This window comes from Anolis sagrei, chromosome 13 (assembly GCF_037176765.1).
Source record: "Anolis sagrei isolate rAnoSag1 chromosome 13, rAnoSag1.mat, whole genome shotgun sequence".
Classification (NCBI taxonomy): domain Eukaryota; kingdom Metazoa; phylum Chordata; class Lepidosauria; order Squamata; family Dactyloidae; genus Anolis; species Anolis sagrei.
The window spans coordinates 13,998,889-14,013,183 of record NC_090033.1 but is presented as its reverse complement, the minus strand read 5'-3'; the positions used below and the strand labels follow the sequence as shown (position 1 = coordinate 14,013,183).

Sequence of the window (14,295 nt, the reverse complement as noted above, 5' to 3'; positions counted from 1 at the left end):
TGCTAAAAAAAACCTCAAAATGGGACAGGGGGAACTTCTGAAGCTTCCCTCTCCCTCTGTTTTTGACTGTTGGTGTGATAAAACACACAACAACTATAAAACTTGTATAAGACATGCAAAAATAATTACGAAATAATTACGAAAAATTACGAAACAATTTCGAAATAATATCAAAATAATTACGAAATAAATTGAAAAAATTGTTTTGAATCTAATTTACTCCTCACAGTATTCCTGCATGGCTCAATATCGGATCGTAAGCTAATTTAAATACAAATTAATAACGAATTACAAAATTAACGAACGAAACCGCCCAGCCCTAATATATATACACACAAAACACATATACACAGACTGGGCCACAGCAACGGCTAGTATTCTATATAAATAAAAATGTCATGTTCGTTTGTGGGATTCACATAATTCAAAAACCACTGGATAAATTGACACCAAATATGGACACAATACACCTATCAGGCCAATGAGTGACCATCACTCATAAAAACACTGAAAAACACAGCCAAAAACCAAAAAATACATTACAACGCATACTTAAAACCACACAAACACACATATATACACATACACACAAATATATATACACACAAAACACATCTGCACAGACGGGGCCACAGCAGCGCGTGGCAGGGGACTGCTAATAATAATAATAGTAATAATAATAAAATTATTATTATTATTATTATTATAAATATAAATATAATAATAATAAAATTATTATTATTATTATTATAAATATAATAATAATAATAATTATTATTATTATTATTATTATAAATATAAATATAATAATAATAATAATAATAATAATAATAATAATAATAATAATAATTGCACAGAGACCATCATGGTCACGGTGAAACCTCCAGGCCTTCATTCACTTTCTCTCTTTCTCTCTCTCTTTCTCTCTCTTTCTTCCTTTCTTTCTTTCTTCTATTCATTCATTCATTCATTCATTCATTCTGGTCTTACCAAGGTTCAGGGTTCCATCTTGATTAATCTGAATTAAAAGGTGAGGGGAAGTGCCGGGCGAAGTTGCTCCGGAGGAATCCGGCTTGACCAGCTGCAGCCGCGGCGTTGTGACCGGAGGGAAGCGGTAGAACTGGAAGGTGAAATAGGTGCTCTTCGGAGACGTCTCAGCAGTCGCTGGGTCCTGCGGGATCCTTTGTCAAACGACAGCCCGAAGGAACGGAAAGCAGTTAAGCTCTATTTATTTATTTATTTGAGACCTTTATACCCAACCTTTCAATGTCAAATAAAAAACAACAACACCTGAGCTCTGCGAGTGCAGCATTTTTCCAAATGAAGCAGAGAGTGTTTGAGGACTGGGACATCCGTAGGGATACCAAAGTGATTGTTTATAAAGCTATTGTCCTCCCAAAATTGTTATATGCCTGCGAGACGTGGACTGTCTACAGACGGCAACCCTGACACCGAAATACAACACCACCTGAGCTCTGTGAGTGGAGCATTTTTCCAAATGAAGCAGAGAGTGTTTGAGGATTGGGACATCCATAGGGATACCAAGGTGCTTGTTTATAAACCTATTGTCCTCCCAACCCTGCTATATGCCTGCGAGACGTGGACTGTCTACAGATGTCAACACTGACACCGAAATACAACACCGCCTGAGCTCTGTGAGTGGAGCATTTTTCCAAATGAAGCAAAGAGTGTTTTGGACATCCGTAGGGATACCAAAGTGCTTGTTTATAAAGCTATTGTCCTCCCAACCCTGCTATACGCCTGCAAAACGTGGACTGTCTACAGACGTCAACACTGACACCGAAATACAACACCGCCTGAGCTCTGTGAGTGGAGCATTTTTCCAAATGAAGCAGAGAATGTTTGAGGATTGAGACATCCGTAGGGATACCGAGGTGCTTGTTTATAAAGCTATTGTCCTCCCAACCCTGCTATACACCTGCGAGACATGGACTGTCTACAGACGTCACACTCAACTCCCAGAACAATTCCATCAGTGTTGCCTCTGAAAAATCCTGAAAATCTCTTGGGAAGACAGGCGGACAAATGTCAGTGTAAAAAAAACCCCTCCAAATGGGACAGGGGGAACTTCTGAAGCTTCCCTCTCCCTCTGTTGTTGACTGTTGGTGTGATAAAACACACAACAACTATAAAACTTGCACCAGACATGCCAAAATAATTACGAAATAATTACGAAACAATTTCGAAATAATTACGAAATAAATTGAAAAAATTGTTTCGAATCTAATTTACTCCTCACACTATTCCTGCATGGCTCAATATTGGATCGTAAGCTAATTTAAATACGAATTAATAACGAATTACGAAATTAACGAACGAAACCGCCCAAGCCTAAATATGAATCAAATCCATGAATCAAACAAAGGCAAAAGTCTTAATAATATAATAATATAATAATATAATAATATAATAATATAATAATATAATAATATAATAATATAATAATATAATAATATAATAATATAATAATATAATAATATAATATAATATAATATAATATAATATAATATAATATAATATAATATAATATAATATAATATAATATAGTTGTTGTTTGTTTTCTCACACCAACAGTCAACAACAGAGGAGAGGGAAGCTTCAGAAGTTCCCCCTGTCCCATTTGGAGGTTTTTTTAGCATATTGCGCAATCGCGTCCGCCATTAACGAATCGATTCGTAATTTACGAAATTTCGGAAATTTCGAAATTTTGAAATCTTAAATTTCGGAAGTCCTCAGAATTTCGAAACGCTAGCGCACTCTAGAAACGAAACGAGTTTAGAACCAATTTTTTTCTTGATTGCCCAAGCCTAGAACATCATTCTCATTTCCATCATCCAAAGCAACCTGATCATCAGACACCCTCACAGGCTGAACAGTGTGACATACAACAAGGGCTTTACCTGGTGAAGGCAAGAAACTGTAAGACAATTTCATTGTTCTGCAAGAGGTCAGCTTCCTCCCTCTGGGGGTCGTAGGTCACGGGGTCGGTCGGCTCCACCATTTGGACCGGCTCCTTGTTGCAATCCAGGAGTTGAGGGAAACCGGAGGCGCGCAGGCGGGCCAGGGCGGCCCGGGTGAGGACGGTGCTGGAACTAAGAAAAGGAGGAAACAGAGATATGCAAAATGTTGTGCATTGTTTTAAAAATGGAAGAAATGATGGTAGTGAACCAGGTGGACGTGTAATGGAGATAGCAGTCATCAGCCAATCCCTCTCCAATGCCAGAGGCACAGCTTAATGGTGTAACATTAGAAAATGTGGACCATTCCCGCTCCCTTGGCAGCCACCTCTCCACAAAAGTCAACATTGATACTGAAATACAACACCGCCTGAGCTCTGCGAGTGCAGCATTTTCCCGAATGAAGCAGAGAGTGTTTGAGCACCGGGACATTCATAGGGATACCAAGGGGCTTGTTTATAAAGCGATTGTCCTCCTAACCCTGCTATACGCTTGTGAGACGTGGACTGTCTACAGATGTCAACATTGACACTGAAATACAACATTGCCGGAGCTCTGCGAGTGCAGCATTTTTCCGAATGAAGCAGAGAGTGTTTGAGGACCGGCACATCCGTAGGGAGACCAAGGTGCTTGTTTATAAAGCTATTGTCCTCCCAACCCTGTGAAACGTGGACTGTCTACAAACGTCAACATTGACACTGAAATACAACACTACCTGAGCTCTGCAAGTGCAGCATTTTCCTGAATGAAGCAGAGAGTGTTTGAGGACTGGAACATCCGTAGGGAGACCAAGGGGCTTGTTTATAAAGCTATTGTCCTCCCAACCCTGTTATACGCCTGCGAGAGGTGGACTGTCTACAGACGTCAACATTGGCACCAAAATACAGCGCCTGAGCTCTGTGAGTGCAGCATTTTTCTGAATGAAGCAGAGAGTGTTTGAGGACCGGGACGTCCGTAGGGAGACCAAGGAGCTTGTTTATAAAGCTATTGTCCTCCTAACCCTGCTATACGCTTGTGAGACGTGGACTGTCTACAGATGTCAACATTGACACTGAAATACAACATTGCTGGAGCTCTGCAAATGCAACATTTTCCTGAATGAAGCAGAGAGTGTTTGAGGACTGGGACATCTGTAGGGAGACCAAGGTGCTTGTTTATAAAGCTATTGTCCTCCTAACCCTGCTATACGCTTGTGAGACATGGACTGTCTACAGACGTCACATGCAACTCCTGGAACGATTCCATCAACGCTGCCTCCGGAAAATCCTACAAATCTTTTGGGAAGACAAGCGGACAAATGTCAGCATGCTGGAAGAAGCAAAGACCAGCAGCATTGAAGCGATGGTCCTCCGCCATCAACTCCACTGGACTGGCCACGTTGTCCGGATGCCCGACCACCATCTCCCAAAGCAGTTGCTCTACTCCGAACTCAAGAACGGAAAACGGAATGTTGGTGGGCAGGAAAAGAGATTGAAAGATGGGCTCAAAGCCAACCTTAAAAACTCTGGCATAGACACTGAGAACTGGAAAGCCCTGGCCCTTGAGTGCTCCAGTTGGAGGTCAGCTGTGACCAGCAGTGCTGAAGAATTTGCACAAATGGAGGGCGAAAGAGAGAAACGTGCCAAGAGGAAGGCACGTCAAGCCAATCCCAACTGGGACTGCCTTCCACTTGGAAACCGATGCCCTCACTGCGGGAGAACATTCAGGTCAAGAATAGTGCTCCATAGTCACCTACGGACCCACCCTGGAGGATTATCCTACTCGGACGAGGGATCGCCTAAGTAAGAAAGTAATGGAGACAAACAGGGAGATTGATCAATCGATCAATAGATAGATGGTGTGACGATGTGTAAATTTTATTCCTTTGGTTATGTGTAATTTAAACAGTAGTTTAGGGATGGTAAGTATGGAGGATTATGTTTTGTTGGAGATGGTGGCTTGGCGTTAGCTGAGTTGCCATAGCAACAGGGGCGGAGCCAACTGCCTCTTCAGGAGGCAGCTGTTTTAAAAAGTCAGTCAGTAAGCCGGTGAGCTACTGAGAGGACTGAGTCTCTGGGTGGAGATTCAGGGAACGTGTCCGTAGGCCGGTGTGCTATAGAAAAGACTGAATCTCAGGGTGGGGATTCAGGGAATCAATTGGTGACCAAAGTGGTTGCAGAGAAGGACCCGGTAGTGGGAGAGCTACAGGGGGTTGTTGATTCTAAATTAAGAATCAAGGTTTGGCTGGGTTTAAGCCTGCTGTGCCTGCTGTGAAACGTTTTGAAGTCTGTGCCTGAGATTACTCATGAAACCTTTCTAATGTAACCATCAAGATTTGTGCCTCTTGTGAAGAAACAGTGAAACATATTATACTCCTGTTAAAATAAACTTGTTACTGTTTTCCTCATGCCTTGCCTGATACAGTTTCTCCTAAGTTGAACAGCCTGCAATAGTGAAGTCAGCCAGAGACAGTAAACGCTACGTTATCCACTGAATAAAACCTTCTGTCATTAACAGTTCTTTTATAAAATAGCTCCTAGGCTGATATTGATCGTTGCCCGGCTTCCCTCACAGTTTAGGTGGCAGTGGGTGTTTTACCACTCACACCTTCACATTTGGTGGCATTTGGTGGTATTAAAACGGTCTCCTTTACAGATGGATGGATAGATTCCATGCTGTCCTTGGTATATTCTTCAGGGTATACAGTCTCAGGTATTCCAGTTTACCCAGTGTCCCCTCTTATTTATTTACCACATTTGTGACACACTCACCTCCCCGAAGGCATTCCCAGAGCGATGATGGGCACGTGGACCGGCGTGAAGGGCAGTTCCTGGAGGTGGTCCACCAACGAGGAGGCCTCCTGAGCCACCAAGGAGCTCCGGCTGAGGTCCGACTGCAAGTGAGTGATGGCACTGTGGAGATTCTCCTGAGCAGAAAGGAAAGGAAACGATGGGCTTCCGGAACAAGCGAACGGAGCTCAACGGGAGCAGGTTTAGGCCCGGCTTACCTCTTGCGCAGCTTGCTTGAGAACTTCCGAGGACAGAGAACTGATGGAGGGCTGCAAGGGGGGCTTGGACGCCAGGCGTGCCGGGGACACAGACAGCTGAGATATGGAGAGCTGAAAGGAGAGGCCCCATACTAGCCATTCATACAACAACCCCAAAGGATGCTGAAGAAGAGACATCAAGCGGGCAGACTCTTCTCTGCCGGCTTCTTCGCCCACTCGCTCGCTCGCTTGCTCTTCGAATCCCAGCGGCTTTGCTTTCCCCGCTGACCCACTAAGCTCCGGCCTTTCTCTCCTGCCCTCGCGCCCCGGAAAGGCCAAGCTCTTCAATTTACCAAGGGCTCTGCCTTCCATGAAAGATGAGGAGAAGAACCAAGGCCTTGAAGTGATATCCCTCCCTCTCTCTCTCTCTCTCTCTCTCTCTCTCTCTCTATATATATATATATACATATACACACACACATACTAGCTGTCCTCGCCATACGTTGCTATGGCTAACCTTCCCTCTTTCTCTTCTTTCTTTATTTCTTTCTCTCCTTCCTTTCCTCCCTCCTTTCTTCCTTTCCCTTTTCTCTTTCTTTCTCTCTTTCCTCTGATACTTCATTCCTTCCCTCCTTTTTTCTCTTTCTTTCTCTCCTTCCTTCCTTCCTTCCCTTTTTCTCTTTCTTTCTCTCCTTCCTTTCCTCCCTCCATCCTCCCTTCCTTTTCTCTTCCTTTCCTCCGTCCTACCCTTTTTCTCTTTCTTTCTCTCCTTCCTCTCCTCCTTCATTCCTTCCTTCCCTTTTTCTCTTTCTCTCCTTCCTCTCCTCCTTCATTCCTTCCCTTTTTTCTCTTTCTCTCCTTCCTCTCCTGCTTCATTCCTTCCTTCCCTTTTTCTCTATCTTTCTCTCCTTCCTTTCCTTCTTCCTTCCTTTTCTCTTTCTTTCTTTCCTTCCTTTCCTCCTTCCTTCCTTTTCTCTTCCTTTCATCCTTCCTTCCCCTTTTCTCTTTCTCTCCTTCCTCTCCTCCTTCATTCCTTCCTTCCCTTTTTCTTTCTTTCTCTCCTTCCTCTCCTCCCTCCTTTCCCTTTTTCTTTCTTTCTCCCCTTGCTTTCCTCCCTCCTTCCTCCCTTCCTTTTTTCTCTTTCTTTCTCTCCTTCCTTTCCTTCTTCCTTCCTTTTTTCTTTCTTTCTTTCTTTCCTTCCTTTCCTCCCTCCTTCCTTCCTTTTCTCTTCCTTTCCTCCTTCCTTCCCCTTTTCTCTCCTTCCTCTCCTCCTTCATTCCTTCCCTTTTTCTTTCTTTCTCTCCTTCCTCTCCTCCTTCATTCCTTCCTTCCCTTTTTCTCTTTCTCTCCTTCCTTTCCTCCCTCTTTCCTTCCTTCCCTTTTTCTCTTTCTTTCTCTCCTTCCTTTCCTCCCTCCTTTCTTCCTTCCCCTTTCCTTTCTCTCTCCTTCCTTTCCTCCCTCCCTCCTTCCTTCCCTTTTTCTCTTCCTCTCTCCTTCCTCTCCTCCTTCATTCCTTCCTTCCTTCCCTTTTTCTCTTCCTCTTTCAGTTCAGCTTGACTTAAAAATGTAGTAATGATATATAGGAATTTGGATTCAGGTCATGATTCAGATCATCTGTCACAGGAGTCGTCGGTCAAATGCACAACGAAACATCCACGTCTTTAGTTCCTTACGGAATGAAGCTAGGGAGGGTGCCAGCCTGATCTCCCTGAGGAGGGAGTTCCAGAAATGGGGGGCCACCACCGAGAAGGCCCTTTCTCTCGTCCCCACCAGCCACACCTAAGACGGGGACGGGAGCGAGAGAAGGGCATCCCCGGAAGATCTTAAGGAACGTGTGGGCTCGTAATGGAGGAGGCAGTCGCGCAGATAGGCAGGTCTTGAACCGTTTAGAGCTTTATAGGTAATCACTCGCACCTTGAATTGGGACCGGGAACTTATGGGAACTTATGGGAACATATGGAGCTGTTTGAACAGGAGGGTTGACCACTCCCTGTAACTTGCTCCGGTTAACAATCTGGCCGCCGATTTTTGCACCAGCTGTAGTTTCCGACGGTCTTCAAGGGCAGCCCAATATAGAGTGCATTACAGTAGTCTAGTCTTGAGTTAACTAAGGCGTGGACCAGCATGGTCAGAGAATCATAGAATCAAAGAGTTGGAAGAGACCTCATGGGCCATCCAGTCCAACCCCCTGCCAAGAAGCAGGAATATTGCATTCAAACCACCCCTGACAGATGGCCATCCAGCCTCTGCTTAAAAGCTTCCAAAGAAGGAGCCTCCACCACACTCCGGGGCAGAGAGTTCCACTGCTGAACGGCTCTCACAGTCACGAAGTTCCTCCTCATGTTCAGATGGAATCTCCTCTCTTGTAGTTTGAAGCCATTGTTCCCTTGCGTCCTAGTCTCCAGGGAAGCAGAAAACAAGCTTGCTCCCTCCTCCCTGTGGCTTCCTTTCACATATTTATACATGGCTATCATATCTCCTCTCAGCCTTCTCTTCTTCAGGCTAAACATGCCCAGCTCCTTAAGCCGCTCCTCATAGGGCTTGTTCTCCAGACCCTTGAACATTTTAGTCGCCCTCCTCTGGACACATTCCAGCTTGTCAATATCTCTCTTGAATTGTGGTGCCCAGAATTGGACACAATATTCCAGGTGTGGTCTAACCAAAGCGGAATAGAACATGGGGAGCATGACTTCCTTAGATCTAGACACTATGCTCCTCTTGATGCATGCCAAAATCCCATTGGCTTTTTTTGCCACCACATCACATTGTTGGCTCATGTTTAACTTGTTGTCCACGAGGACTCCAAGATCTTTTTCACACGTACTGCTCTCAAGCCAGGCCTTGTCCCCCATTCTGTCTCTTTGCATTTCGTTTTTCCTGCCTAAGTGGAGTATCTTGCATTTGTCACTGTTGAACTTCATTTTGTTAGTTTTGTCCATTCATCTCTCTAATCTGTCAAGATAGTTTCGAATCCTGCTCCTGTCCTCTGGAGTAGGAGCAGGATTCAAAACGATCTTGACAGATTAGAGAGATGAATGGCCAAAACTAACAAAATGAAGTTCAACAGTGACAAATGCAAGATACTCCACTTTGGCAGGAAAAACGAAATGCAAAGATACAGAATGGGGGACAATGCCTGGCTCGAGAGATTAGAGAGATGAATGGCCAAAACTAACAAAATGAAGTTCAACAGTCACGTCAGACTTCTCGAGGTACGGTCGCAGCTGGCGCAAAGGCCCTCCCGGCCACCGCCGACACCTGAGTATCAAGCGACAGCGTTGAATCCAGGACGAACCCCCAAGCTACGGACCTGCGCCCTCAGAGGGAGTGTAACCCCATCGAGCACAGGTTGCCACCCTATACCCCGGTGGGCTCCGCGAATGACCAGGAGGACCTCACTCTTGTCAGGATTCACTTTCAACCTCATTGGATGTTGGCCCTCATCCAGCCCATCACTGGTCCATCACCCTAGGGGCTTCCTTGGATGTTGGTAGAAGTTGCGTGTCATCTGCATAGAGATGGCACCCAACTCCAAAACTCTGGAACTCCAAAACTTCACAGAATTGGGTGGGATTATTTTAGCTGTGCGCAGAAAGGGGTCGGAGCAAATGGTTCCTCGTTGTGTCTTTGAGCCCTAAGGAGTCCATGATTCGCTATTTAGGACTTACCCCGGGACCTTGGGAATCATCTCGAGTGGAAACGAGCGCTGGAGGGGAAGGCGGGGAACCTAAGAGAGGACGGAGAGAAGCCAGGTTAGTGACGGGAAAAATGGACTCTTAAATGGAATGCATATATATAGTTCTAAATGGTTCTAAAGTACTTACAAAACTAAAGTTCTGGTGGTGAAAATTTCAGAACTCTAACTAAACTTGCAAAATTTCGTTATAAACGGCAGTTTCTAATTGGTTCTGTCATAAAAATCGCCAATAATGAAATAATAATGAAATTTTGAAAGTATAATAATAATAATTAAATTTTGAAATTAATGAGCCGGTAGATAGAAGGCATGTTTTTAGTCAGTACAGTCTCTTAAGCGTTCTGCCAGACTGAGAGAGAGATTGATAACAGAGTCAAGGCTGAAATGAAATCCGTTCCTGGCTGCTTGGGACAATGAGTAGATTACGGGATAAAAGTGCCAAGTACAGAAACTATAATCAGACGAAGCAATGTTGGAATTGAGTCAAGACGTCTTTCCTGGTCCTTGGAAGCCTTGCCTTCGATAGATTCACGCATTAAGTGCCTTTTTGATTCAGGATTCAAGTTTTGGAGTTTTACCTTGGAAGTTTCTGTATTTGTTTTTCATGAACACTGATGGACTAGTTTCCTGGACTATTTGTTCCTGCTTATCTTTCTACCTAATTGGATTTACCTATTACATGGCAGTAGATAAAAGGCATGTTTTTAGTCAGTACAGTCTCTTAAGCATTCTGCCAGAGAGAGATTGATAACAGAGTCAAGGCTGAAATGAAATCCGTTCCTGGCTGCCTGGGACAATGAGTAGATTAGGGGATAAAAGTGCCAAGTAAAGAAACTATAGTCAGACGAAGCAATGTTGGAATTGAGTCAAGACATCTTTCCTGGTCCTTGGAAGCCTTGCCTTGGATAGATTCATGTGTTGTGCCTTTTTGATTCAGGATTCAAGTTTTGGAGTTTTACCTTGGAAGTTTCTGTATTTGTTTTTCATGAACTCTGATGGACTAGTTTCCTGGACTATTTGTTCCTGCTTATCTTTCTACCTAATTGGATTTACCTATTACATGCCAATAGATAGAAGGCATGTTTTTAGTCTCTTAGGCGTTCTACCAGACTGAAAGAGAGATTGATAACAGAGTCAAGGCTGAAATGAAATCCATTCCTGGCTGCCTGGGACAATGAGTAGATTAGAGGATAAAAGTGCCAAGTACAGAATCATCTTTGGAATTGAGTCAAGACATCTTTCCTGGTCCTTGGAAGCCTTGCCTTCGATAGATTCACGCGTTAAGTGCCTTTTTGATTCAGGATTCAAGTTTTGGAGTTTTACCTTGGACGTTTCTGTATTTGTTTTTCATGAACTCTGATGGACTAGTTTCCTGGACTATTTGTTCCTGCTTATCTTTCTACCTAATTGGATTTACCTATTACATGGCAGTAGATAAAAGGCTTGTTTTTAGTCAGCAGTCTCTTAGGCGTTCTGCCAGACTGAGAGAGAGATTGATAACAGAGTCAAGGCTACAATGAAATCCGTTCCTGGCTGCCTATGTATCCAATTGTCCGGTGATTATGTGGAAAAGCGAATAGTGGTTGTTCATCGTTGGCAGAAATGTATCCAATTGTCTGGTGATTATGTGGAAAAGCGAATAGTGGTTGTTCATCATTGGCAGAAATGTATCCAATTGTCTGGTCATTATGTGGAAAAGTGAATAGTGGTTGTTCATCATTGGCAGAAATGTATCCAATTGTCCGGTGATTATGTGGAAAAGCGAATATGGTTGTTCATCGTTGGCAGAAATGTATCCAATTGTCTGGTGATTATGTGGAAAAGCGAATAGTGGTTGTTCATCATTGGCAGAAACGTATCCAATTGTCCGGTGATTATGTGGAAAAGTGAATAGTGGTTGTTCATCATTGGCAGAAATGTATCCAATTGTCCGGTGATTATGTGGAAAAGCAAATAGTGGTTGTTCATCATTGGCAGAAATGTATCCAATTGTCTGCTGATTATGTGGAAAAGTGAATAGTGGTTGTTCATCATTGGCAGAAATGTATCCAATTGTCCGGTGATTATGTGGAAAAGCAAATAGTGGTTGTTCATCATTGGCAGAAATGTATCCAATTGTCTGGTGATTATGTGGAAAAGCGAACAGTGGTTGTTCATCGTTGGCAGAAATGTATCCAATTGTCTGGCGATTCTGTGGAAAAGTGAATAGTGGTTGTTCATCGTTGGCAGAAATGTATCCAATTGTCCGGTGATTCTGTGGAAAAGTGAATAGTGGTTGTTCATCGTTGGCAGAAATGTATCCAATTGTCTGGTGATTATGTGGAAAAGCGAATAGTGGTTGTTCATCGTTGGCAGAAATGTATCCAATTGTCTGGTGATTATGTGGAAAAGCGAATAGTGGTTGTTCATCGTTGGCAGAAATGTATCCAATTGTCCGGTGATTATGTGGAAAAGCGAATAGTGGTTGTTCATCATTGGCAGAAATGTATCCAATTGTCCGGTGATTATGTGGAAAAGCGAATAGTGGTTGTTCATCGTTGGTAGAAATGTACCCAATTGTCCGGTGATTATGTGGAAAAGCGAATAGTGGTTGTTCATCGTTGGCAGAAATGTATCCAATTGTCCGGTGATTATGTGGAAAAGCGAATAGTGGTTGTTCATCGTTGGTAGAAATGTATCCAATTGTCTGGTGATTATGTGGAAAAGCGAATAGTGGTTGTTCATCGTTGACAGGAATGTATCCAATTGTCCGGTGATTATGTGGAAAAGCGAATAGTGGTTGTTCATCGTTGACAGGAATGTATCCAATTGTCCGGTGATTGTGTGGAAAAGCGAATAGTGGTTGTTCATCGTTGACAGGAATGTATCCAATTGTCTGGTGATTATGTGGAAAAGAGAATAGTGGCAGAAATGTATCCAATTGTCCGGTGATTATGTGGAAAAGTGAATAGTGGTAGTTAAAGAGCACATTCTAAGGATTATTTCTGCGTTTGATTTATTAAAAAGAATCGTGTGATTTTCCAAACATTCATGTACTGCATCTCCCATCGCCCTCAACAGCCCGCAAAGACTTGCGAACAGTATGGGATGCTGGCAGATACGGTCCGGCGTTATCAACTCGCGACAGCTTTGGAGGCATCGAATGCAGCGGGCGTTTTAAAGGAGCCCTGTTGTGCCGATTCTTATCTTCCGTCTTCTTGAAATGGATTTTTAAATGATCTCAGTTTTGCAGATTGCTTAATGGCATTTTCAGAACCACTTTGATGTGTTTCCACTGATGTGGGTTTCTGCCTGTGCATGCATTTCAATCTGGTCTTCTCTTCCTGTTTTGCACGCCGCTCTCAAGTCCCAGCAGAAGAGGCGCGGGAAAACCCCCAGGGCAGCGGATCCCTTCTGATCTCGGAATCTGAGGCTGGATCCGGCCCGGTTGGGCCTTGGGTGGGGGGCCGAGAAGGCTCTTTTTCAGAGGGAGGGGCTGGCGAAACCATCTCTGTGGATTTCTTGTGTTGTTGAAGGATTTCATAACTGGCTTGCTCTGAATTTTCTGGGCTAGATGACGGTGCTCCAGAAGCACTCTCTCCTGATGTTTCACCTCCATCTGCGGCGAAGGGCATTTTCAGAGGGTCTGTTGGAAATGAGGCAAATGAAGTGCAGATATATACCTGAGGAATGTCTAAGGTCGGAGACAGGCCCGTAGCCAGGATTTCGATTCCGGGGGGTGGGGGGGGGCTGAGTCTGAGTGAAAGAGGGTCTACCCTCTTTAGGGTAGCCTGCATTTTAGCCTGCATCAATAGGAGCATAGTGTCTAGATCTAAGGAAGTAATGCTACCCCTCTATTCTGCTTTTGTTAGACCACATCTGGAATATTGTGTCCAATTCTGGGCACCACAATTCAAGAGAGATATTGACAAGCTGGAATGTGTCCAGAGGAGGGCGACTAAAATGATCAAGGGTCTGGAGAACAAGCCCTATGAGGAGCGGCTTAGGGAACTGGGCATGTTTAGCCTGAAGAAGAGAAGGCTGAGAGGAGATATGATAGCCATGTATAAATATGTGAGAGGAAGCCACAGGGAGGAGGGAGCAAGCTTGTTTTCTGCTTCCTTGGAGACTAGGACGCGGAACAATGGCTTCAAACTACAAGAGAGGACATTCCATCTGAACATTAAGAAGAACTTCCTGACTGTGAGAGCCGTTCAGCAGTGGAACTCTCTGCCCCGGAGTGTGGTGGAGGCTCCTTCTTTGGAAGCTTTTAAGCAGAGGCTGGATGGCCATTTGTCAGGAGTGATATGAATGCAATATTCCTGCTTCTTGGCAGGGGGTTGGACTGGATGGCCCATGAGGTCTCTTCCAACTCTTTGATTCTATGATTCTATGATTCTATGATTCTACCCTAGCAAACCTTTTGTATCGTTACTCCAATACCCCCATGCATATGGGATATATTGAGTATGGTGATCAGATCATGATTTGATTAAACATAACAGTTTAAAGAATGCACCAGTAAGGCCTTTTCGCGGACCACTATGAGAATTTCTGGGGGGGGGACAGGACTGAACCCCCCCCCCCCCCCCAGCTACATGCCTGGTGGGAGAAAAGAAGCCTTGTCTGTTTGAAGCCAGTGTGAATGATGCAATTAGCAAACCTGAATAGCACTG

At 44.0% G+C, this 14,295-nt stretch overlaps 1 protein-coding gene across 2 annotated transcripts in view; it reads right to left on the bottom strand.

Annotated features, from left to right (window-relative positions):
* Positions 1–14,295, bottom strand: part of NPHP4 (nephrocystin 4) — a 185,355-nt gene that overhangs the window by 74,480 nt on the left and 96,580 nt on the right. Inside the window, exons 12-16 of one of the 2 annotated variants that reach the window (XM_067472811.1) lie at positions 9,612–9,670; positions 5,965–6,075; positions 5,729–5,883; positions 2,922–3,113; positions 991–1,181 (exon numbers count right to left, since the gene is read on the bottom strand). In XM_067472811.1, the coding sequence (XP_067328912.1) occupies positions 991–1,181; positions 2,922–3,113; positions 5,729–5,883; positions 5,965–6,075; positions 9,612–9,670 (708 nt within the window). The remainder of the gene's footprint in view (positions 1–990; positions 1,182–2,921; positions 3,114–5,728; positions 5,884–5,964; positions 6,076–9,611; positions 9,671–14,295) is intronic. The other variant, XM_067472812.1, reaches the window with a different exon arrangement.